The sequence below is a fragment of the Python bivittatus genome, unplaced genomic scaffold (assembly GCF_059951505.1).
Source record: "Python bivittatus isolate LINGU-HERP-01145 unplaced genomic scaffold, Pbiv_v1 ctg000610_np1212, whole genome shotgun sequence".
Taxonomy (NCBI): Eukaryota; Metazoa; Chordata; class Lepidosauria; order Squamata; family Pythonidae; genus Python; species Python bivittatus.
The window spans coordinates 19,804,032-19,829,322 of NW_028277088.1; the positions used below are offsets into that span (position 1 = coordinate 19,804,032).

At 38.7% G+C, this 25,291-nt stretch overlaps 1 protein-coding gene across 2 annotated transcripts in view; it reads right to left on the minus strand.

Moving 5' to 3' along the window:
* LOC103068134 (mannose receptor C-type 1) overlaps nucleotides 1-24,375 on the minus strand; it is a 53,183-nt gene extending 28,808 nt beyond the window's left edge. The window contains exons 1-9 of one of the 2 annotated variants that reach the window (XM_088150437.1): nucleotides 24,179-24,375; nucleotides 19,827-20,228; nucleotides 17,423-17,596; nucleotides 14,129-14,290; nucleotides 13,603-13,716; nucleotides 12,150-12,296; nucleotides 6,291-6,473; nucleotides 2,903-3,060; nucleotides 671-781 (exon numbers count right to left, since the gene is read on the minus strand). In XM_088150437.1, the coding sequence (XP_088006563.1) occupies nucleotides 671-781; nucleotides 2,903-3,060; nucleotides 6,291-6,473; nucleotides 12,150-12,296; nucleotides 13,603-13,716; nucleotides 14,129-14,290; nucleotides 17,423-17,596; nucleotides 19,827-20,228; nucleotides 24,179-24,284 (1,557 nt within the window). In that variant the 5' untranslated portion in view covers nucleotides 24,285-24,375. Of the gene's footprint in view, nucleotides 1-670; nucleotides 782-2,902; nucleotides 3,061-6,290; nucleotides 6,474-12,149; nucleotides 12,297-13,602; nucleotides 13,717-14,128; nucleotides 14,294-17,422; nucleotides 17,597-19,826; nucleotides 20,229-24,178 lie in introns of both variants that reach the window. The other variant, XM_088150436.1, reaches the window with a different exon arrangement.
* Nucleotides 24,376-25,291: the final 916 nt, after the last annotated feature.

The following is a 25,291-nucleotide window of genomic DNA, read 5'->3' on the forward strand; positions in this document are numbered from 1 at the left end:
TGGAAATACGTTGAGAACTTTGCTTTTGAAGCAAAAGCAATAAACAATTTAGAGGGAGGAGAAAACTCAGGCAGATACAAAAATAATTCTGCTAAATACTTCCTTAAATGAAATATGATATAAGCTGTTGGGATACTGGTGTTGTTAAGAATGTGTTTTTTTAACAGGAGTATTAAACTCATAGAACATATTATTATGGAACAGATAATCTTTGCTCTGCTTCCTTCTGCATTTTAAAAAAAAATATTTAAGTGTAAATTCTCTTGTCAAAATACTTTTGGGGTCCCTCAAAAGTTTGAAAATAGTTTTTAATATTGTATCATTATTTGTTGCTCTCTTGTTTCAAATTAATTGCCTTTGTACCTCTATTAATTTGCTTTTATACTTAATTTGTTTTATAACTATAATATAGGACACATTTTAATATTTGACTATATCTCATCCAAGATACTGAAGTCAGAAATTAAAAATTCCTTCAAGCAGTCTGTGAACATCAACAACTGAACACATAAAGATGAATCAATAATCAGATAAAGTTTTTAGTTTTATTCCATTTTCATACTTTATAAGTATTGCTAATCAAATGAAAGGAACAATTGCACTGAAGAAATTACAGAGAACCAGGAAGAGTAAACACTCAGCACTTTCATCTCACCAATCTTCTACTTACTTTACGGCACCCTTCATCAATTATATCCTTTTCCGGTGCTTCTTTTAAAGGTTTCTTTTTGCAAATGTATCCATATTTCATATCGCAAGGTTGATCTGCCCAATACCCATCCTGTGTTGGACAGAAGAAGAAAATGCCAGAATTCCTCTATCAATATACTAACTGGGAGATGTGTGGACTTTCTCTTCAGAGCTGATTCTTGGCTTCTCTCTTTATGGCTCACCCAGCTGACTTGTTTTGCTGACAGTCCCTAGTGTCTCTTACCCTTAAAATCCCAAAATCAAGGTAATCCCCATATAAAAAAAATTAGATTAAATGGATGCATGAAATGCAACGAAAAACATTGAGGGGTGTGTTTCTTAGCACTGGGTTAGTAGAAGAGAACAAGGGTTGTCTGCTTAAGCCACGCTGTTCTACTAGATGGAAAGTTAAGTGATTACTGGAAGCCTTTGCCAAGATGCCCCCACTAAATGAAGTTGGATGACTATAACAGAGAAGCCCTTGACGCCGACATGCAAGGAGATCCATCAGTTACCTTTTTTATTGCATATAGGGAAAAAAAATCACCCTTTTCCTCCTAGCTTAGATTTTAATTGTTTAGCCTGAACATTTAAAAATTTCTGCCCTGTAATGGGCTAGCAGCTTTTACACCATTTATTTTTCTTCCTTTTATAGAAACAGTAATTTTTATTACGGAGGGGATTAAAAAAATAGTAACAAATTAAAGAAATAAGTAAAATATCAATTTTTCCATTCTAAAATAATTAGTGCATACCAAATAGTACAGGTAGTCCTTGTTCAGTGACCACAATTGGGACCGGCAACTCGGTTATTAAGTGAAGTGGTCACTAAGTGAAACCGCAACTATGCTGATGATCTTACTTCAGCTTTCCTTTGCTTTACAGACCTGTGAAGGTTATAAATGCGAGGACTGGTCATAAAGTTACTTCTTCATCACTGTTGTAACTGCGAACAGTCTCTAAACAAGGACTACCAAAACTAGCATGGATATATACAATGTATGTGTGTGTGTGTGTGTGTGTACACACACACACATACACACACACAGCAGTGGAGATATATGTGTGTGTGTGTGTGTGTGCACAGTCTACTGTATATCAAAACTACCACTAGTGGAGTGGCATCAGAACTGGTGCAGGTTATATGTTACAGAGCTGAACCTCATACAGTATTTCCCATTGCTGATCTACCATAAGTTGTGGATTCTTCTGTAGGATACTGCCTTAAAATAAGGTAAATCCAATTATCTCAGTATTCTCTAACTGACAAGCTGTTTTTCCCAGCCTTACTTGGAGATATCAGTGATCAAATCTGGGACTTTTTGTGTGCAAAACATGAGCTCTACAACTGAGCTATTGACCTAAATAAAGATGGGAAGCAATTGACTAAATAAAGTCATTATCCCAAAAGAGAATTAAGTAAATTCATCTTAATGAAGTAATGGATTGATTACTACTGGTCATGAGTGTGCTGTCTACTGATTAGTGTTTTGTAGAATTGACCGGTAAGAAAGTTATCTATAATTAATGTGGGAACTAGCATGTAGTAGTCCAGTCCCTAAGGTTCTCTATTTTTAATGCTGTTGCTCTGCTATTGTGTTTCCATTATCCTTATTCAGACATTTCCTATCTTTGATATCCCCACCCACCCTGGTGATCTTCAGGTTCTAACCATGAAGATTCCCCATGCACATTAGGTTCAATAAACTTAAAAGTGTCTCTCCATTTAATCAGTTCACTACACATAGTTCCTACTCATTAGGAGGATTCTAAGGATATTCATCCTAGAATCTGTCTTTAGAACTTCATGGTGAACTTGAAAAAGTCAGGTGTTGAGAAGACAGGACACCAGCTATGGGTCAAAATGCATGTTCTTTCATTTCCTGCAATCTGATTCCTCGCACATTCTTTCATGCAGCCAAACAAGTTTACTGAATGGCTAGACTTTAGAATTATTTTTGCTTTGTTTGGAGCCTAGAGCTCCTGTCTGAGTGGTCTGTCAAGTTATCCTTGACTTCCACTGGAATATTTTAAAGTGAGTAAATCTCTTTCAAAGACAATGCTGTAGTTTTGCTTTTCAAAGGACCATCTGAAAGTTGAACTTTTAGAGAGAGAATACAAACAAGATCAGACAAGATATTTAAACCCAAGTACTGCATCAAATTGGAGATAAATGGACTTGAAGAATGGGAAATGTCAAAACTACTTTTACCTTTCCTTTCATGACCACACAATCTTCTTGCCCGTTGCTAGCATGGGTTGGCTTGCCATGGAGCCATTTGGTGTATGTCACAGGACTCCCATCTGACCATTCAAAGAACATCTGAATCTTGAGATCATTCAGACCAATCCATAATTCATCAGTTGGTCCTAATTCATTGCAGGTAAACAAAAATATATTAATATTTTAAATGTATATGCTGCAATAAATCTTTCTAAATAATCAGTCTGCTACTTACACTTTTACTGTTTATACCTTGCATTTTAATGAATATTTTAGTGTGTTTGTTAAATGTGATTTTTAACGTGTTGCAAGCTATTTTGGAATAATGGGTTTTGGAGGATAGTATGCACATTTTTAAGGTAAAAGAAGAAATAAAATTAAAACAACAATATAATTTTCCTAGGGCATGATAAACATATATCCACCATGGATGCTGTCTCTTGTATTCAGGCATCCTGCTGGTTATGAAAGATCATTTGAGTCACTTTCCTCAACCTGGCACACTCCAGATGTGTCAGGATTACAGCTCTTAGAACTCCCAGCCAGTATGATCAAGTCTCCCACAAATAGTCTCAAGCACACAAGATTCCCACCACCTCTTTCCTTCCACTTTTGGGTTATATGCAGGGACATCCATAAGGAAATCAAGCATTGTCAGCCCCACTGGGTAGACCAGGTCAGGAAATCCACCCCACGGGAAGGCTAAAACTACTCTTATTGAGATTGGCTATAATAGCAGAACCTTGCAAGTCTGATTGTGCTGTAACTCCTCCTCCTTCTTATAGTCCAGTGAATTAGGAATGTGTCTGCCCGAGTCACTTCCAAATGTTATCTTGTTGTTCTGGACTGAAAAAATACTTCAGGCCCTTTTTGCCCAGGCAACAGTTCTGGCATATCTCCGTCAAGGTCAACTTTCTTACCCTCAACAAGCATTGACCATTATGGGCAATGAGAGGTCACAGTCCAAGGTAGGAAAAAAGTTGTAAGGCTGAGTGAAGATAGCCTTACATCTCCCTTCCTGCCAATCGCTCCTCATTCCTGTGGGACCAGGGGTCTTTGTCTCACAAGTGCTACATAAGGGATGGTCTCAAAGGGACCCTTCCTCCATTGATTAGTACTGAAATATGAAATATGAAGGGACTGATTTTCAGCGATAGTTTTCTAATGGGATGCCTCACTGCAGAAACATTTTATACTAATCAGTCAGTTAAACAAGAGCAGGTGCTAGGACTTGACTTTAAGAGGGTTTTTTTTGTTTTTCGTTTTTTTGAGATTTTTTTTATCCCACGTTCATTTTTATAAATAACTCAAGGCAACAAATATACCTAATCCTCCTTCCTCCTCCTATTTTCCTCACAACAGCAACCCTGGGAGGTGAGTTGGGCTGAGAGAGAGTGACTGGCCCAAAGTCACCCAGCCGGCTTTCATGCCTCAGGCGGGACTAGAAGTTACAGTCTCCTGCTTTCTAGCCTGCTGCCTTAACCACTAGACCAGTGTTTCTCAACCTCAGCAACTTAAGATGTGTGGACTTCAACTCCCAGAATTCCCCCAGCCAGAATTGCCCCAGTTGCTGAGATTGAGAAACCCTGCACTAGACCAAACTGGTTCTTGTTGTCCTCCATACAAGAGTAGCCAGCACCAACCTGACCCTATGCCAGAATATAGCAGGTGTTTCCTTTCCATTGGGCTAAAACACTATGAATAAGATGTTACTGCCAAAATATGTACATATGATTTCCTTGGGCTTGTACAAAATCCAATAGAACAGAGCACACAATACTATTTGACTTCCTGCTTTTACTGTCATTTAGATTGTTGCCTCATGACAGACATATTGCTTTTAAATTCCTGAAATTTTCACAGGGTTTTTCTATTTGCTCTCACACTTCTGTCCCTACACTTCCTATTACTGACAACAGAGATATTATGCTGCAAGAAACAGAATCCCGCTCTCCAGTGTGGAATATTGTGGTCCATGCAAAACTCACAATGTTTCACATTTAATCGAAACAGTTTCTGGATTTGATACACATCAAGAAAATTGCACAAAAATACATAATGTATGAAGTTGTTATCCACCACAGTTGTGGTGCTTATATATGGAGAAGTCTTGATATCTCTGATAGAGGCCAAATATTTTCAGTATCTAATTATCCTTTTGTGAAGCAAAACCAGGAAGTCCAGTTGCCTTGAAATATTTAGACCCATTAGCAGTGATTCTTCAAAATTCCAGGCTAAAAATTGTTTTTTTCAATCACTTAATATCTGATCTTTTGAGCTCATATGCAGGAATTGAACCTGTGACCTTCTGTACCCAAAGGATGAGCTGTGCTATTGAGAAACAATTCCTCCTTTCTGATTTCCAAAAGATCAGTAGGCATTGCTTGCCACATTTTCAAGCATAGCTTTCTAATCATGGTGGATAGATTGGATAATGTGCATTTGTTTAATGAAAGCCAATAGTCTGGACTAAACATACCACAGATTGAAGTGACAGTGCAACAGAAAGCAAGGGCTACTTCAACTGCCAATTGGCAATTCAAATTTTGAATGCTACCTCCAGCTCCTAGAGTTCCCAGACTAGTGCCCCATGGGGGAAAAAAAAAATCTGTATTTTTTCTCCTCCCAGTTCTCCTTCAGTTGGATGAGAAAAAGTTTGCTTTCAAATTTTCTTTCAAAGGAAAAGAAAACAGTAGTGAAATTCTCAAGGGTGGAAGTAATGCTCTTGAACTTATTTCGTTCTAGCCAAAGTGTGTGTGTGTACATATCTGTGTGAATGTATAGTCTTCCTGATTCCACACAGGTCAGTTAAGTCTCAAAGGAACACCTCTCATGGGACTGAGAAATCCAAGAAGCCCAAGATTTTCCAGAATGATGGGAAGTTGTATAACAGAAAACGGTGACACCAGCTCCAGACATCCTTCACCAGCTCCAATAGTGAAGGAAGTTCAACTCTCCCACCAAGCACCCTGAGAATAAGAAAGAAGCAGAAAGGCTTCTTTTGAAGGGAAGAAAACTTTTGAGAAACTGAAAGTCAGATTTCCACACAGCTTGGCTACAGATACAAGGTTCCTCCTTCCTCAAATCATAGCCTCTCTGTAGGAGCGGCATCATTCCCACACTCATGAGGAGCTGCCAGATCAATGCATCTGTTCTCAAAGACAGGAGCAGGGACGCATACAGAAAGGCTCAGAACGTCCTGCAAAAAGGCTGGATTCACAATTACACTCCTTAACGGTAATATTTCTTAACCATTTAGCAAGATGTATCAAACTGATGCTGTCTAAATAACCCCCGGTTGTTACTTACAACCAAACCAAACATGGTATATTTTTAAAAGAACTGAACATTAACAGAAGCCCATACAAATACTCACTGTACCCAAGCAGAGAAACAATAAAGCTGTACTCTTCCACATTGTGGATGCTCGCCAGGTCACCACCTTCCTTTCTACACAGAGTAGAAGCATCTTGCCAAGAAGCAGTTTGTCTGCGAATCTTGTAACACCAGCCCACGTAAAATATCCATCCTTCAGAGCATTCCGCCAGTATATCGGAAGCTGAAAAACAACCACCACACCAACAATAATCAAAGTTATGCTTTGTATGAGTATTTATTGATCGATTGATCGATTGCCTTTGTATGGCTGCCCAGCTCAAACCAATGACCTTGGGCAGCATACAAAAATTAACTACAACTATAACCTTAAAGAAAGCAGCACAATACATTAAAAACCAACTAAAACCATAAAATGGCAACCAGACTAAAATATACTGGAGTTTGTGTGTGACCTCTCAGCCAAACATTTTACCTATCTTCTTAGTTGTCTGATTTACAAACCCACCATTCAATCAATTGCCACTTGCTACTGTGGGAATGCTCTGGCTAGGACAGAAGAGGGGTGAGGTGGAGATGGAGACAGCCAGAAGCTCTTTTCCTGTTATTTTTGAAAAACATCCAAAAGCAGAGGAGTTAGGTTGAATATATTACTGATTCACCACAACCTTCCTTGACATGGGCTTACTTATCTTTAGAAATGCACATTCTTCCATAACATGTGAAGTGGCTAAAAGAGAACGGCAGGGTCATTCCTGGAAAGCAGGGCTGGAATTGTCACCTCCAACTTTAGCTCCAGCAGCAGTATTATACCACTGACTCACTGCCATGACCAGATGATGATGATGATGATGATGATGATGATGATGATGATGATGATTTTTTTATTATTTTTACAAGAACTTTATTAAGTTTCAACAGAGTAAAATATAAGGAAACAGAAAAAAAAAAGTTGAAAAAAAGAGAAGACCAAAAAAGGAATGAAATTAAAAATGCAAAAAAGTAAAAGTAAAAAGAAAGAAAAAGGATAACTTCCAACTTTCTTTGGTACAGGTCCAAATATATAATACATTCACCTCCTACTCTAATGTTTAAACTAATAAAAAGTATTTCTATAACCATAAAAAAATCAGTCATCAAACCCCAAAATGAAAGTTTCATTTCTTTCCGTTTCAAGCAAAAAAGTCCAAAAGCAGTTGCCATGACCAGATTATTGACGTGACTGGGGAATCAGATAACTGGGAACTTCTCAAAGCAAAATACGAGAACACTGAACTTGGATTTAGGAAGAACTAATTAAAAGCTGTGTGTCCGAACTATCTGGAAATCAGCTAAGGAAGACTGGTTGGGTACCTAAAAGTATCTCACAGAGTATTTGGAGTTTGACAATGAACGAAGAACTCATAGATGCCTGGGCGTGTGGGGAGTGTTCAGTAAGACCTGGACTACCAACATGCCAGGTACAGAAAATCTGATGTTTTGCCGCCAGCTTTTTGCGGGAGCTGGATTCTACTTGTCTTCATTGGCTGTATTGCAATGCAATCATAAAATTGGAGCATCTTTGGCAGCATTCACACAACATGCTTCGCTAGATCAGGGAGAGGCTCGCAGTTGCCTTCTCACACTTCCTGCTCCTGATTTGTTTCCATTTAAGCTGGAACTCGAACAAAGGTCTGTTTCTCAGAACATCTTTAGCCACAGTGGGGTCTGTTTCAGTTTCACGTGGTATGTGATTCTGCAGTTTTCTCATCACATTAATGTTCAGCGAACCACAGCTTACTGGATAAGTGAACTCTATGAGAGAGTTGCTGCATACGTGTGGTTTTTACCCCTCTTCATTTTTCATATTTTTTTTCCTTTTGGCGCAGTTGAGCTTGGAAGGGAGGAACTGTCATCTTTCGTGCTGATCTGAAAACGGCTCTCACAACCTTGTTTCATTTAAAAGTGTTTTTTTTTAATTCTATAAATATTTATTAAAATATTAAAATATAACCTAACATCCTTTGATGTACATCTAATAATGTATTATTAATAAGCACACATTCCTATAAGGAAATGGCTTCAGTATATTGAATGTATGTGTGTATGTGCATATTTGTATATACACTTACACACGCATGCACACACAAAGAGAGGGCATATCTACACTGCATTTTTAAGCTAATTGTATCCTGTATTTCTGCTTGCTTGACACTAAACTAGCTTAAGAAAATCCTGCCTGGACCGGGAGACTTTGCTAACAGCTTGCATGATATTCAATCCAGAGAGAAGACTACCACATCCTCTCATTGGACATCTTATTATTCCAGGAAAGCAAATGCTAGTCATGTTCCTTCCTGTGAGCAGGCCTTACTGACCTTATATATTTTTTATTTGTTTCATATATTTACAAAGTTAAATTGAATTTATACAGTATATACAAAATTAAAAAATCAAAATGCTCACACATGCAGAATAACAACAAACTTTAAAATACAGGTAGCCCTCACTTACCGACCCCAATTGGGACCAGCAACTCCATCACTAAGCAGCATAGTCATTAAGTGAAACGTGACCATGCAAACTTATGATGTCAATTCCCATCACGGTCGTTAAGCGAATTGCTGCGGGTCATTAAGCATGACATCATGTGACTGTGACTTGTGACTTCCTGCTGGGTTCCCCATTGACTTGGCTTTTCAGAAGCTGACTATGAAGATCACAAATGGCAATCACGTGACTGTGGAATGCTGTGACTGTTGTAAATGTGAGCCAATTGTCAAGGGTCCGAATTACAATCAGGTAACCACAGAGACACTGCAATGGCCACAACTTCGAGGACTGGTCATAAGTCACCTTTTTCAGTGCCATTGTAACTTTGAACAGTCACTGAATGATTAGTCGGTAAGCGAGGACTACCTGTAAACATTCATTTATTACTGCCCTGTTTGACTCTAATGTCTTCTAGAGCTGCTCTTCTGTTAACACTATAATAGCACAGTAGTTGTAATACTTGCCTTCCAAATTGAAGGTTTCTAATTGCAAACCTAACAGAAATGTGTGCAATTCTTAAATTATTTATAAAATAATTATATAAATATGTTTATTATTTTTCTTTACCTGAGAGTCCTAATTTTCTTTGGGTATAAGAATATATCTATCTCCAGCAGTGCATTGTTTCACAGATTATTGATTTTTCCAAAATTATAGATTTTGGAAAAACTATGCAATGGTATACCACTTGATTTTTTTTTTTTTTTTTTTAGAAAGCCCAAGAAAAAAAAGTAGTAAGCTCAGGGAAAGCAAGATACTATTTTTAAAAATTCCACTGGATTTTGAACCAACAACTTTCTATTTATAAGGTGAGTGTTAGAATCAATGTGCTATTATGGTACTACTGATAAAAGTAGGTCCTGAAAACATTAGAGATGGTAGCAACCATTCACTCAGCTGTGGGGGTCTTTGTGCCTCTGCAAAGAAGTCAGTGAACTGCTGGGGTTAGCCTGTAACAAACCACACCAGCCAAAGCAGACAGGAGCACTTGAGGTTACAATAGGGAAGAAAGAGTACTTTAAAACAGCCACAGGAAAATGTACCCCCATTTTGCATTTGTAATGAGAGGGGGTCAGCACAGAGCAATGTCTTTTGTTTCTACTTTCCAGAAATGGTTGCAGGCCTGTGCGGGCAATGAAGCAACCAGACTGTGCAGATAAGCCCAGAGAGAAAGCATGCTATAAATATGTTTAGGAAACACCTGGATCTGTTTTCAGGGAAAGCCAAGAAGAGGAAACCATGTCAATGAATTGGCATGATAGTTGGGATAGTTAACAAAATATGTTTTTACAAGCAAACGGGTCTTTTCCTGATTACTAGACCTGATATTTCTGTCATACATATGAAATTTGCTACCATAACTTACTGGAATTGGGATGCTTCCTTCTCAAGCTGGAAACCATCTCCTCACCATAAACCTGCTAGTGCTAGGGAACTTCAGAACTTCACCTCAGGGGATGGGACCAGTAAGGTCCAGGAGTTCATGGCTTCCATGGGCTTCTTTAGGTTCAACACATATAGGTGGACATACAACAAACCTCATTTTTGCATCAGAATAGTTGCCTTGTGATCTGGATAGGGAGGAAATTTCTATCACTCCTTTGCCATCATCATATCACTCCCTAGTCCAGATGAGATTGTCAGCTACCAGCAACCTCTGCAAGACAAGACCTATTCATCTCATCCACCACTGGCATCTAAACTGGGTGGTTTCCAAAAATCCAGAAACTTAGGGGAGTTTCCCAACAATCTGGCAGGCAAATCCATCAAGAACCTGGTTGTCCACTGACAATGTGAGGCAACCCAGACTCTTGATGAAATTATTCCCAAATGCCCTTTCTCTGTTGGCCAGTCCTAGTTGGCTTCTTGGTTTACTGAGGATCTGTAAGAGAGGAAGTGGCAGATGTAATGCATAGAGCATTAGCATTGATGGGAGAAGATAAAAAGTAGATCTGACCAAGCACAGGTATAGGCTATATTTGGTCCTACCCTGTGGTGATAAGACAGGCAAAGCTCCTTTTGCTTGTATTTGGTCATATGCAAAAAAAATCCCAACAGTTCCTATGAGCCGAAGCTGCAAAGATCGAAATCCCCATTTCCCCTTGATGTATCCACTGTGATCAGGAGCCAGGAAATGTGGTGGGATAAAAATTCCTGCCAGTGGAAAAATAGAATAGCCAGAAGTCCGCTGCAGAGTTGTTGTTTTAATTTTAAACTGTGGTTTAAAATAAACCTCAGATAAGCCAGAAGTAAATAATGTCTACCTTTGAAGGCAGGCACTAGTGTGATCATAGAGATTCACAGCTGTTTTCTGAATCCGCGCAATGTCCTCTTTTGAAAATGCCCCACGTGCAAACTGATGTACACAGAAACCTTGGGCTGTCAGAGTAAAGAAATACAGTAGGCCCTGCTAAGGAAAGGGTAAAGATAGTTAACAGGGAGGGCAGAAGGACAGAAAGCACAGAAAAAGATTGTCCACAGGATCAGGATGGGAAGACAGAATGAGCTGTTGGGACATTTTGCCACAGACACTAAAGAGTTTGACTTCCTGTAGTTTAATTGTAGCAGTAGAAAAATACCTCCCTCAGCACCCTGAATTCTTATAGGGAAGAAATGAAGAAAGTTGGAGGAGCCAGGACATTTTCACATCAGAGGACAGACAACCATGTTCAGTCTGGTCCTAGGAACACATTTGTGGACTCAGGTTTTTTTTTTTTTTAATCTAAATGGATGTCTTTTGCTTCACATGTTAGTTGATAGATTTTACAGTTCCAGGAAAAAATACTGAAGTAATGAGAACCAGTGTGGTGTGGTGGTTAAGAGGTTGGGCTGGCATCAGGGGGACCCAGGTTGTAATCCATCCTCATCCATGGAAGCTCCTGGGGAGACCTTGGGCCAGTCACTTTCTCTCAGCCCAACCTATCATACAGGGCTGTGGTGGTGGTGGTGGTGGGGGAAATGAGAGAAAGGAACTCTTTGTAGACCAACCTGAGGTCCTGGAGGTAAGTTGGGATATAAATCTAATGAGGAAGTGAAGAAATTAAATGAAAAATTGATACCATAAACCTAAATTATTCCTGCAGAATAATTTAGGTAATTCAACAGGTATCTATTGAAACAATTGTTATTACTGGAAGTTAGAGGGTTCTAAACATGGAATAGTTGACTATATATTCCTGAGTTAGCTAGTATTTGTTCTTAGTACTAGACTTTCCTAGGACTAGAAAATTGAGAGACTTCCCTCTGTATGAACTTTCTGAAAAGACTCACAAACACATTTTAAGAAAACTTAGAGAACGCCATTTTTTTTCCATTAGGGCACCACCAATTTTATCAACTTATCTCCATGTTGCATTCACTAACCTACCTGAAGGAATAATGAAGTTGTTCAGAGTGGCATTTCCTTTTTTACAAATGTAACCAAGTTTCTGATCACATTCGAGGCTTTCCCACTTGGCAGCTTTACCAGGATTTATTGCTCCACAGATCTTCCCAGGCTCTGGCGAAGGGCTTCCTTCAAGAAACAAGTATCGGGCAAGAAGGGTATTATTAACCTCTCACCTAATATCATAAAACTTCATTGAAGCTAATGTAGATGCAGATATAGACAAAGGCTGTGTAATTTGATCAAAAGAAGATTTTTGGAATGTGCAAGAGCCCATAGAAAGCCCACCTCTTTTGAAGCATTTGGACAACCCTACTAGTAACTGTGCATTTGCACATAACAGCACAACAGCCTAATGCTTTATGGTGACCCTACTCTCTTTCAGCCCTTTCTTGCTCTCCCCACCCTGCACCCTGCCTCCCCGAGCTGCATGGGTTGGAAACACAAAGTGCAGGCAATAACATTCCACAACGGTGGGCAGTCCCCAAAAAAAACTATTCTGGAAGACCAGAACTAAGGCCTTAAGGGAACTGCACATGGCCCTGATGCCTCTAGTTGCACATCCCTGATTTAGAATTGTTGTAAGTCAAAATGGACAATTTGAATTAGTAATAGAAGAGAATATCTGTAGCTCAGGGTTGAACTGTGGAATCCTTGGTGTTCTCTGAGCTTGGTTGTTTGCTTACAGACGTTTTGTTACCTGTCTAGGTAACATCTTCAGTGCTAGAAGGGAGGGGTTTGCTGTTTATATACAGTAACTTGCCCTGTCAGTGTTGGAGGGGCTGTTTTCTCCTTGGTAGTTCCTTGATTAGGCTGTTGTTTACTGCTTGATTGTTTGTCTGGTGTTAATCCTGGCATTAATCCCTGCTTATCTGGGTGTTGATTGCTGGCGAGGAGGTAGTTTGGTCTTCTTGTTTCCTTTTTTTAGTTTTTTACTGTCTCTTTTGAATGGTGTGTAAATGTTGTTTATCTCTATGTGCCTCTTGATGGCTGACTTGTCTGAAAGCCAAGCTTCCAGGAGTTCCCTCATGTTTTCGGATTTAGCTTGGTCTAAGATGCTGACAGTTTCCCAGTTGAAACTATGGTTACGTCTGCCCATGTCTTGTGAGATTAAGGAGTTTTCATCAAGCTGAAAACTCCTTAATCCTTAATCTGGACCTCTAGCACTGATGATGTTACCTAGTCGGGTAACAAAACATGTGCAAGAAAACAACCAAGCTCAGAGAACCCCAGGGACCCCACAATTTGAATTAGGCCTATAAGCAAAGGTTTTGAGATTAAAGCATTCAGGAAGAGTAGGGAGAAGGGAGAAGGAAAACATTTAAAAGCAATTTTTATCCAAATATAATAAGAAAAATAAGATGATGTAAGCATTTTAATTTTTTAAAAAAGTAAAATTTAAAAGTGTAAATGTTAACATAAAAGAGAAAATTACCTGGTGCCCAATTTAGATATCTGAAAGGGTAGCCACCACTCCATTGCCATCCACTGTTGAAATCCAAACTGTTAAGACCAAACCAGAGTGCAGAACTCAAACTAGAAGTTAACCCTGAAAAAGCATCAACATTTAGCAATGCATCTGTCTCAGGAATATATGCTGAATGGCAGGCAGCAACAACTACAATGTCTTGGCAGAGACAAAGCATACACTTAGGTGCTTCTCATATTTCTGAAGCAACAACACCATAGAACCTGTTACATCTTAAATTATTCATGATAGTGGATGATCAAGGGTGCCACCTCCCCTCCCAGCCACTGCACATTCATAGTGCATGGTGGAACTCCTGAACAATTGTGAGTCCTAATTTTCCAGAACCACCAATCAGGAAGATAACAATAGGCAGATAATAACTGTGGGCATGTTGATAGAATTTGGCAGGATTGGGAATTACAATAAATTACAATTACAAGGCCTCCTCTTTGGACATAAAATGTACATTTAATGGACATAGATTATTTACCTGTTATGTACATTTGTTCATGTATCTCTGTGATGCCCAACAGATTGGCACCTTGTTGCTGGCAACTTTTACTGGCTTGGAACCAGGTTAGAGCAGCTTCTGGGTTTATTTGATACTGGACACTTGTCATAGGGTCTGTAGTCCAAAATCTACCTGTTCCGTCTGCTAAAAGAAAGGTGCATCAATGTTTCCAATAGTTTTAAAACAATATCAAACTAAATATCTTATGAAGACTAAAACCACATTCCTGAAATTGCCTGCATAACCATAATTCATTTTTAACTAAGAAATGTGAGGATTGCTTCCCATATTCAGAATAAATTCATTTGGCCAAGCAGCTGAAAAAAGCATAAGGCTGCTATACACAAAGACTGGATGTCTAAGTAGTGGTTTATAGAGAGAAAAGAGGGGATTTTGCACTAACCTCTGAACTTGGAACATTCCAGATGTGTGGGCTATTACTCCAGGCTTCCTCAAGCTGTTTTTTACCAGATGTATTAGACCATGTATTACACTCAAGCTTCCATGTTTTATTTACTTATTTGTGCCTTTGAGACAATCTTGACTCCTGGTGACTACATGGACAAGTCCATGTGGTGGGAATGTTAACAGAGCTGAAGGTCATCAGAATTGAGAAAGACTGCAGTAACCATAGTTAGGTGCCACTGAATCGCATTAAGCTCTTGGTGAATACCTGGGCAAATGGTAACCACTGTATATATGCATTCAGTGGTAGCCTTTTCTTCATCTAGGATCTAAAGCCTAATTTCATTAGAACACAATATGCTAAATAACATTAGATGGACTAACAAGTTGCGGTTAAGCCATAATGCTTTTTTTTTTTTTTTTACTTTAACCAAGCATAATGGGTGAAGCCAATTGTTCACAGCAGCTATAGATGAGCAAATCATCCCTTAGTTTGATGAGTGAACCATAGCTTCTGAGTTTATTTGACGCTGGGCACTTGTCACAGGGTCCAGCATCAAATAATAAGAAAGGAGAAGAAGGCTGGTTGCTGATTCATCAACTGCTTAATACAGAAGTCATCTACTGAACAAGACCTCTGTTGCATTAATATTGACTGAGACCCCAAAAGAAGAGGCAGGCTCCTCAGTAATGAAATGCTTTCAAATGAAAGCTCTTCAATTACAAAATTCAGGAGAGAGATCAGAACTATTTGTCAAACTTCCTGTACACTAGACAGTTTTGCAAGGGCAAACATAAAAAAGACAATGTGCAAAACAAACGTGTCAGAAGGTCAGGATGCAGTTCCACATTTTCCTGAATTAGACTTTACCATCTAAACAGTGCTATAGTTGTTGTTTGACATACCACCCAAACACATACTAATAATGAACAGGACTTACAGTATATAATATGGCCTCTACTTAATTGACTGATGGCTTACAAGGTAATGTCTAGTCATATTGCATATTAACTACATACATATCACATTAACTACATTGACTCCATAATACTGACTGAATTATTGAAACATACTTGATGTGATTTCAAATATACTGCTCTTGAATACCATCCGGAAGCATCAATGGCTCCAGAATGCAGTGGTGTGAGTAGTTACGTCTGCATGACTCGACTCTGCGAGCTGCACTAGCTCCCAATAAGCTCCTGGTGCATTTCCAAGGTACTGGTTATCACCCATAAAACCCTACATTGCTTGTGTGTGTGTGCCTCTGAGTCACTGTTGACTCCTGATGACTGCCTGGACTAGTCCCTGCAGTTTGCTTGGCAAGATTTCAGACGTGGTTTGCCATTGCCATGAGGCTGACCGTGGCTGGCCCAAGGTCACCCAGCTGGCTTCGTGCTTAAGGTGGGACCAGAATTCACAGTCTCCTGCTTTCTAGTCTTGTACTTTAACCACTACACCAAACTGGTCTCCCCCTACATTGCATAGGAGGGGGCTATTTGTGGGACTGCCAGCTCCCAAACGTATTTGACAGTCCCACATGCTTCAGCAGAAAGGACACACTCCAGGTTCCCCCACTGAAGCAATATCACCTTATAGGTCCTAGGAGATGTGCCTTCTTGGTGGCACCCCCTGCTTTTTGGAACAGTCCTCACCCTGACATACAATTGCCCCAACCCTACAGGCTTTCAGAAAGGCAGTCAAGACCTGCCTCTTTCCCCAGAGCCCAAGGTCTGGATGAGCAGAATTCCCAACTGGATGAGCTATGCTATATTTTAGTTCTGGTCACCTTTTATTGCTTTAGTTGGTTTTTAATGGTATGGGTTGTTTTCTCTGTGTTTGTTGCTTGATGATTTTTGTATACCACCCAGAGTCACTCTGTTTGAGTTGGGTGGTTATATAAATCCTATCAATCAATCAATCAATCAATCAATCAATAATGGTCTTTTTTGTTTTAAAGTAAGCATTTCCACAACATTCCGCCATACAATAGTGAAAGTCAACAAGATAAGTGATGGCCATTCTGTATAGTATTTGGCTGCAGAATTCTCCCATCTATTTCACATTACTACTTTTATAGGTTGAGTATTCAGTTGATTAGATGGCACAAGAACACACTGATGCAGTAGGAGAAAGCCTTGTGCCATGGAAGGCATCCAGCAAATCACTTTGCTGAACACTAGGAGATCCAATAGATCTGAAGCTTTGTTTGGTAAAGCCACAAGAAAAATCCAAGATGCATATCCTAGAAGGGCCAATCAGCATTCTGGCTACAGATTATGGGACTATATGGTAGGCAAAACTTCAGCCGTGTGCATCCACTGGAAGCCCCGAGGATGTTACGTGCATCGTGACATCATCATACAGATTATGTAATCTGCATCTATTTGTACAGTGACAACCTAACACTGTGACATCACTTGCACCACCCCCACTTTTACGGATACCCATGGGCTGAGCACGGCTTTTAGTGGGATTCCTCTGAAGATTTTTATTTATTTTTTATTTTTTATTTGTTATTAAATGTATATGCAAATATGCAAAGATATATTGCAAATATGAATTGACCACTGGCATAAACAGGTTTGCACATGATAATAATATATCCAAGAGAGGTGAAGTTAAATTGAGTTTTAACTGATAGAGCACAGTGCAACATACTTCTGCATTTTGAATCTGGTATGCTGATGTAAAAAACAACGAAATATGAAGAAGATACCTTTAACAACCACGGATGGTACTTTTGTTTGCACTTCGTACTAAACAATTAAAAATCCTCTATAATGTTTTTAATTAGTAGATACTTTTAGCACAAACTATTACTTAGTAACACTTCACGATCCAAACTTTTCTTTAAAAATCCTTACATTTCACAGGACAGAATCCATATTTCTTGTCCGAATCATAAGACCTTGTAGTTGAACACCACAGCAAACCATCTGTCCTTCCCTCAAGTGTGCAGTCTGGATACCATTTGCCAGTATACTGGAAAGGAAATACACAAGGAGCTCCATTGCTGTTGCCTTTTAACGTAAATAAGTCTGGAATGAAGGGGAGAACAAATAATTAAAATATTATGACCACTTATGCAAATGCACTCATTCCTAGAGAGAAGAAGAAGGAAGGGCCTCCTGCCAAAGCTAATGGTGGAGGGTCCAAAGGGGACACTGTGAGATCTTCACCATATCTCTACTTGCTGCATGCACTGTCGTGTGCAGAAAAGGGATAGTCAGCAAGAGCAGTGTGATATGGCTCTTTGGATCTGCATGACAATATCAAGGGGTACACTATTTGGTATAGAGAGCCAGTTTGGTGTAGTGGTTAAGGCACCCAGCTAGAAACTGGGAGACCAGGAGTTCTAGTCCCTCCTTAGGCACAAAGCCAGTGGGGTGACCTTGGACCAGTCATCCTCTCTCAGCCTAGGAGGATGACAGTGGCAAACCACTTCTGAAGTCTTGCCAAGAAAACTGCAGGGATAGGTCCAGGCAGTCACCAGGAGTCAACATTGACTTGAAGGCACATGCACACACACACACACGCACACACACACACTATTTGGTATGAATGGAATTGCCAAATTTCAGGGTGATTCTAGTAAGAGGTCTCTCAGTGTTACTCCACTGCTTTCTGCCTTCACCTTGCAACTGCCTTCTCCTTTCCCTCTACCAATTTCTTTCCCATGAAAAAAAGGCTGAACATAAAACATAGAAGATATTTTGGTGCAGCATTGAAGTGTATTACTCAACTGTAATTCCGCATATGACATGAATGAAGAAATGAGGAACCAGAAGGCCTGCACGAATATCTCTGGTCAGATACAAATAGAAGTGTGTAAGAGAGCATTTGATTGTATGTAGCCTATTTAAAGTATGGATCAAATTAAAAAAAAAAACCAGTAGTCCAGGTCTATCTTCCTTTGCTTCAGTATTAAATATTTACTATAAAGAAAGCAAATATACTAAAAATGAGCAATGGAAGGATAATAATTCATACTGACCACAAGATTTAACCTTTAATAAAACAAAGACAAAATCTTTTGAGACTCTCAGAAAGGTCAGAAATGGTTTTAATATCTTCCAGTAAGCAGTATCGTTCAAAAGGAATTACAAAAACAGGGTAGAACATTAGAGATCTGACTGGATTTGAAATGCTTATAACACAAAACTCAGAACATTTGTTAGGGGCATGTATGTGTGTGTGTGTGTGTGTGTGTATACACAACATCTTACAGAAATATGATTCAGAACCTAAAAACTGCATGATTAAACAGGTACATAATTTAAACAGGACAATTTATAAGCAACAATGGGACTATCAATGGAGGGTAAATGTTATGTATACTGTCAATATTATAGTCAGAAAAAAAAACTGATATAAGATTTTTTTCCCTTTGGAATATTGTTGATTGCCAAAATGGATAATCCATATTCAAAAGACTGTTGTAAACATAACAATTAGGTTGGATCATTTTTCTATATGTGGTGGCAATGCCACAATGCTGAGCAGTTCTGCAACATGGTTTATTGTAGGGTGAAACAAATTTTACATACTGACGTTCCTTTTCTATCAGTTTTTTTTTTTTTCTGTGAAGCAATCACCAACCCTTATACTGTATACTGAGTTGGCTTTATATAAGATAATCACTGAGATACACTATGCTTCTTCACGGAAATTACATCCAATCCTTTCATTAGAGGACTGTCGGAGTAAGCTTTGAGCGTATGCATCAATGTCAAAAATAATTTTGTATCTAAAAATAGGTCCAGTACTAACTTTAACTTAATTTGGAAACTGTTTAAGGAATATAATTCTGCCCATAGCCTTCTGCCACATCCAACATTTGGATTTCTTTCAACACAAAGTTTTAAAACTAGTTTTTGTCTGATTGGCCCTAAAGTTATGGATGGATTGCTTCGTATTAATTAGAAATAATAAATTAATTCTCATTATTTTGGCTATTAATTCTTATTATCTTGGCTTCTGATATGATTCTAATATTCATTTTTTAAGAGTTGAACAGTCGCAAGATTGTCTCACTTCCAACCTAGTGTGACTTGTAAGAAGTGTGGGTGTCTTTCTTTTTTCTTTTAATGATTTTTAATTTTTAATGTAGTTTTAATGTTTTGTATATTTTTAACACATTCTTGTTTTTCCCTCTTTCAGAATAATAAATTAATTAATGAATAGTTTTTTCCCCCTGTGCCACTATCTTGACCTTTTTTGACTACCACTCCCTCTGGATGCAAGAGGAAGAAAGCACGCATGGTTTACCTTCGTAGCCCCGAGAACATAAGTCATCTCTAGTTCCAAAGACCTTCCATCTACTCCATAACCCGGATCCTTGGTAGAGCATAATTCTTTTTTCATTTCTGTTGCCATAGTTGAAAAACAGGTTTGCTTCATGGATGGCAAAAAGTGTATCATTTTTGCATTCCCATTTCTGGAGACTACTTGCTGAGTCGCATGGATACAGTTGAACTGGTGTCCAGTCAATCTTTGAAGCTACTCCGAAACATAATTTCAAGGAAACACTCATCAGCTGGTATCTGGAAACCCACTTGAATTCCTGTGCCTCAGTTCCATGACTGCAAGCAGCAGTTGTGACGTAGTTGGCTGACTGAGCATGCACACAGACTTTATGGTCTTCATTATATATTAGAAATGTGCTTGTATCTATACATGTAAAAGTAAGGTAAAGCGTAAGTAAAGCAAACATTAGCAACAGAGTTGGTTAAAAAGAACTAGTCTTGTACATCACTGAATTAAACATAAGTCTTCCAGATCAGAAGAATGAATATACAACTCCTGTTGAATTTCCAACAAGTATACAGATAGTCCCCAGTTTAAGAACGAGTTCCATTCCCAAGGTCTGTCCTTAAGTCAGATTCGTATGTAAGCCAGAAGAGTATTATTGTATAATATTGTATAAGTAGTATTGTGCAATTAACTCAAACCATTGTGTATTTAACACGAATCATTGTGTATTTAACTCGAATTTTGCTACAATAGGCTCCATTCTTAATTATGGGTTGTCCTAAAACTGGGCATTCTTAACCCATGGACTACCTGTATTAAACATTTCTAAAAGTGCTTTAAGGATTAACACATGTTGAATTTGACCATACTAAGCTTTCACAAGATTGGCGGATATAAATAAAATTAAACAGCATAACCAGTTTAACAGCTGATGGTCAGAGATTTGCAAATCATAATAAACTGTAGTTAATCTTTCTTCATGGTGAGATTAAAATCCCTATACGTTTTCCTATGGACTATAGTGTCCAAACGTGCTAGTCCTACCTGGGAATTTAAAATATTAGTTTTATTTGCATTTGGGCTATTCTACTTGGGCTCCAAAAACATGAGTAACTACTAGATGGCTGCAAAGAGGTTTTGGTTTGCTCTGCTGCTTTCTACTGGTCTTTAGGAATTTTATTGCCAGATAAACTAAAGCCAGATTTTATTGTCTATGTTTATCACATAAATGGTTTCTACACCAATTGCACTACATTTTATTTTCTGTTTTCTTCCTGCGATGCATTAGGTGGCTTTCCTGCAGAATTATGACCTAGAAATTCTTCTGTTTCAGTTAAAAAGTTGGCCTAGACTTATCTCAGCCAGAAACCAGTTTCCGCCTCTTGTTCTGCTTGGCTTACGCCATTAGGAAGCAGAATACAGCTGATGGGAGTGAAAGACATCACCTCTTGCTGTTTGACAGTCATTTCTTCTTACTGACAATACAAGGAAATATACAATTATCACCAATAGTGATAAAGCCTCCTATTGCATTGTTATAATAATACTTGAATTAGTTTACATGAACTAATAATGTATATGCAGTGTTTGCAAAATGTCATGTTTTATGGTGATATCTAGTGATAAAGGTTGTTTTTTTTTAAAGGTTTGAGAAAGTGTAACCAACTGAAATTGTAACCAATTGTAAGCAATTTTATAGATCATTCTTCTATGCTGGTTTATGACTGTAACAAATGTTGATTAGATTAGATTAGATTAATTAGAAGTAAGAACTGTTGAAACTGTACGTTTCTCTTCAAACCTACGTGTTTCTACAGTGGCATATAAAACACTAAAATCATCAAATAAAAATTCTGAACAATTCAAAAGCACAATAAATAGTTTAAAATAGTTCATCAATGAACTAATAAAAAAGCAGAACACTAAAATGATAATGAATAGAGAAAATAAAAGCAGCAGACTAATTAAAGGGATTATTCTCAACTCATCAGATGAAATATTTTACTTTGAATCATTTCCCCAGGCACATAATTTCATTTCTAAAAGTCCAGGCTTTTGCTGATAGCCAGAAAAGGCTATTTCTTCTAATGGAAGAAAACAAGCCATTATAAATCCGTTATCTTCATTTGATAGCATGAGTAATCTGCAGACCACAGATGGCCTCCCAGCAGGGGTACCCACAGGCTAAGGGGGTGAAAAAATTCAAAATGGCATCTGCAGCCACAAGGTTGAAGCCCTACCCTTTTTAAAATATGGATCGATGCACGTAAAAAAAGGACAGTCACAGCCACCATCTTGACTTCTTTCACACACCCCTGAGGACGTCCCTACCTCCCAACTGTAAGAATCGCAACTCTAGCAATTTACATTACTAAAAAGTAATGGTATAGTGTTAAGGTGTTTATTAATGAAATTTATATCCCGTCTTTCTTCCTGGGATTGGAGAGATGCAGATTCACCAGATTCCAGGTAACACTGGGCCCCTCCCTCTTTCTCAACCCAGATACGAAGTTTTTGTGGGGAGAAAATGAGGGGAGAATTTCATGAATGCTGCCTTGAACTTCCAGAAGAAAGGCAGGATACAAATGCAATGGGGATGATTGTGGTGGTGGCCCTGGCAATGAGAATGATAATTATTATGGCAGTGCATGTGTCAAAGAGTTGCTTCAAAATACACAGGAATATCTTCTCAGGTTGTCTTTAAAGCAGCCACATCCTTTTTTCAGGCTTGTGCAGGAGTCTGAAAAAAGACATAGCTGCCTTAAAGAAGTCCTGTGCTCATGCTCATACTCACCCATTATCTGAAGTATCTCTTCCAAGTAATAAAAAAACAATAATAATAACAATAACCATAATCTAAACATTACATACAGGATACTGCGCATACCAGCAGACTGTGAAAAAACTATCCCCAAGAAAGAGCTATAGAACAGCAATGAAAATAGGTGCCCCCCCCCAATCCCTCACTCCAGCAGCAAGAAAACTAAAGATTGCCTGCAAGGCTATTATACTATGCCTAAAAAAGAGTGTTTGGTGTTCAAACCAAGTATGAGATCCACAACTAACTACACCACAAAATAGAACATAACTATCTCGGCTTCTTCTTCAGGACATTCATGAGCTCTGCATAGGCGATCCAGACTTCTGCATAGAAGGTATCTGTTGAGATTCTGTGCAGAAGACTATGCAGAGAAGTTAAGAGCATGGTGTGCATTGTCATTCCTCTGATATCGCCTTCTATTCATTGAAGCAGCCTTCCACAGCAGGATTACCTATGGCTGCTAATCATGAGAACAATTATATATTACTTCTATTAACAGAGATAGTAGCTGGGAAACACAAACAGGACAATCCTCTTGTGCTTTGGTTTTGCTTTGGGACTTCCCCAAGGCATCTGCATGGCTAAAATGAGATAAAAATGCCAGGCTAGATGGGTCTTTAGTCAGACCCAGCAGAACTTTTCTGATGCATAGAGTACAACGTGCTGGTCTCACAGCAGAAACATAGGGAAACAAGGATGAATCTACAGACCCACACTTCTGTATTTAATAAAAGTGGGTTTGGTTTTCAGTAAAATCATAAAAGAATATAGTAGGTTCCCAACTTTTTAATTATGGTTCCATGGGGGTGAAAGAAAAAGCAAAAACCTTTCCAGACATTTAAGCAATGCGTTAAACAAAATATAATGACCCTTTGCATTACCCCAATTTCTGAAAATCCTAAAAGCTTTCCTCTGCAATCATGTACAAAGTAGTCATTAAAGAATTATTATGAATCAATAATTCCCAGTGAGTTCAAATGAGATTACTCAAAAAGAAGTAGACATGAGGCTGTAGTTTTAGTGAAGTATTCAGCAGCTGATTTTAAAAGAGAATTATTTTTGCCCTCAAAGTTAAAAACACTAATGTTACCATGCTGCTGATTTAAAAACTTATTGTACCCTTTTATGTGTAAAACTGCATCTTAACAGAATGGCTAACTACTAGTAAAATATTCATTTTCTTTCCTGATATGCATACACATTTCGTGTAACATGAGCTTATTCTCTGCTTATAATAGTGCACACCCATTCTCCAATCTCCATTGATTGCATTAGAGGTGGTGGGTGTGTGTTCTGGTTTGTTATTTATTTTATTTAATCTTCAAACTGGCAGCAAAGAATGATTTGGCAGAGGAAAGCCCTGTGCAACAGAATGGACTGTTTAAGTAGACATGTCTTCCCATCCTATTGCCAGCATTATGTATGCCCATCAAATCACTAATATCCATTTGAAAGTCTGAATTCTCCTGGGTGGGAAAAAAGAAATCAAAACCTGCTATTTCATCTTAATATCCCCATTCTTGGTAAAGAACTGACAGTGACTTACCCACTAGTGAAACCGCACTGTGAAGAACAGAAAGGAAAAAGAGAAGCAAAGGAACAATCATTGCTAGCTGGTTCCCACTCTCTTCCCTTCCACCAGCACATGTCATGTCATGGGCTCCTTTTGTAGCGTATCTTATTAAACCCAGCCAAGAAGAGAAAGGGGCTCATTTCTGAGAACTGATAGTTCAGTGAGTACATGCTGGTGCTCGAATGATAAGGAAATGCGGTGCTGCGTAGGGCATTTTGGAATAACAGGAATTTGCCATTCAAACTTTGCTTCCCTAAGCTAATTTCGCTGGAGTGAAAAAAGGAAGGAAGAACTGCTTCCACAGAGTCACAGGTGATAAAGCAATGACTGTTCAGCATTTTTTTGCCTCTGGGACTCTGAAATCAAAGTGGAGGCTAGCATTCACCCTGGGACGGGGGCAAGATGTTCACCATTCTCACCGAAAGAAATGGGTTAGGTACACACTGCAGCCACCAAATTTGTTTTGGAAAGCTGATTTGAAAAAAGAAAAAGACTGTTTTTGCTCCTCAGTCAGAAACAAAATCTTAAATGTTAAGTATGATTGATCCTGCTCTAGAAATGAATATAAGCATTCTTTCCTAGATGAAGGCTGCAGGGTTTTATGAACCCACCTGGAGTAAGTCCTAATAAAGTGATTAAATCTAGTTAGTGTTTGGACAGGATACTACCGGGGGATTCCAAGGCTGTAGGTTAGATTGCGAAGTCAGCAATCATCCTGGAAAAGGTAATTGCAAAACACTATCACAGTGTTACTAAGAAAAAAACATCACTGAATCCATGTCGTTTCCAAGATGTTTTAACTTGAGTGCATTTTTATTTTATTTTATTTTTTGGTGCCTTTGCCACAGTTTTTGACTCCTGGCAACTGCCTAGATGAGTCCCTGTAGTTTTCTTGGCCAGGTTTTTCAGGAGTTGTTTGCCCTTACCTTCTTCCTAGGACTGAGAGAGAGTGACTGGCTCAAGGGCACCCCGCTGGCATCATGCCTATGGTGGGTCTAGAACTCAAGGTCTCCAGGGTTCTAGCCTGATGCCTTCACCAATACACCAAACTGGCTCTGATCGTTATCTTTATCCTTATCCATATCA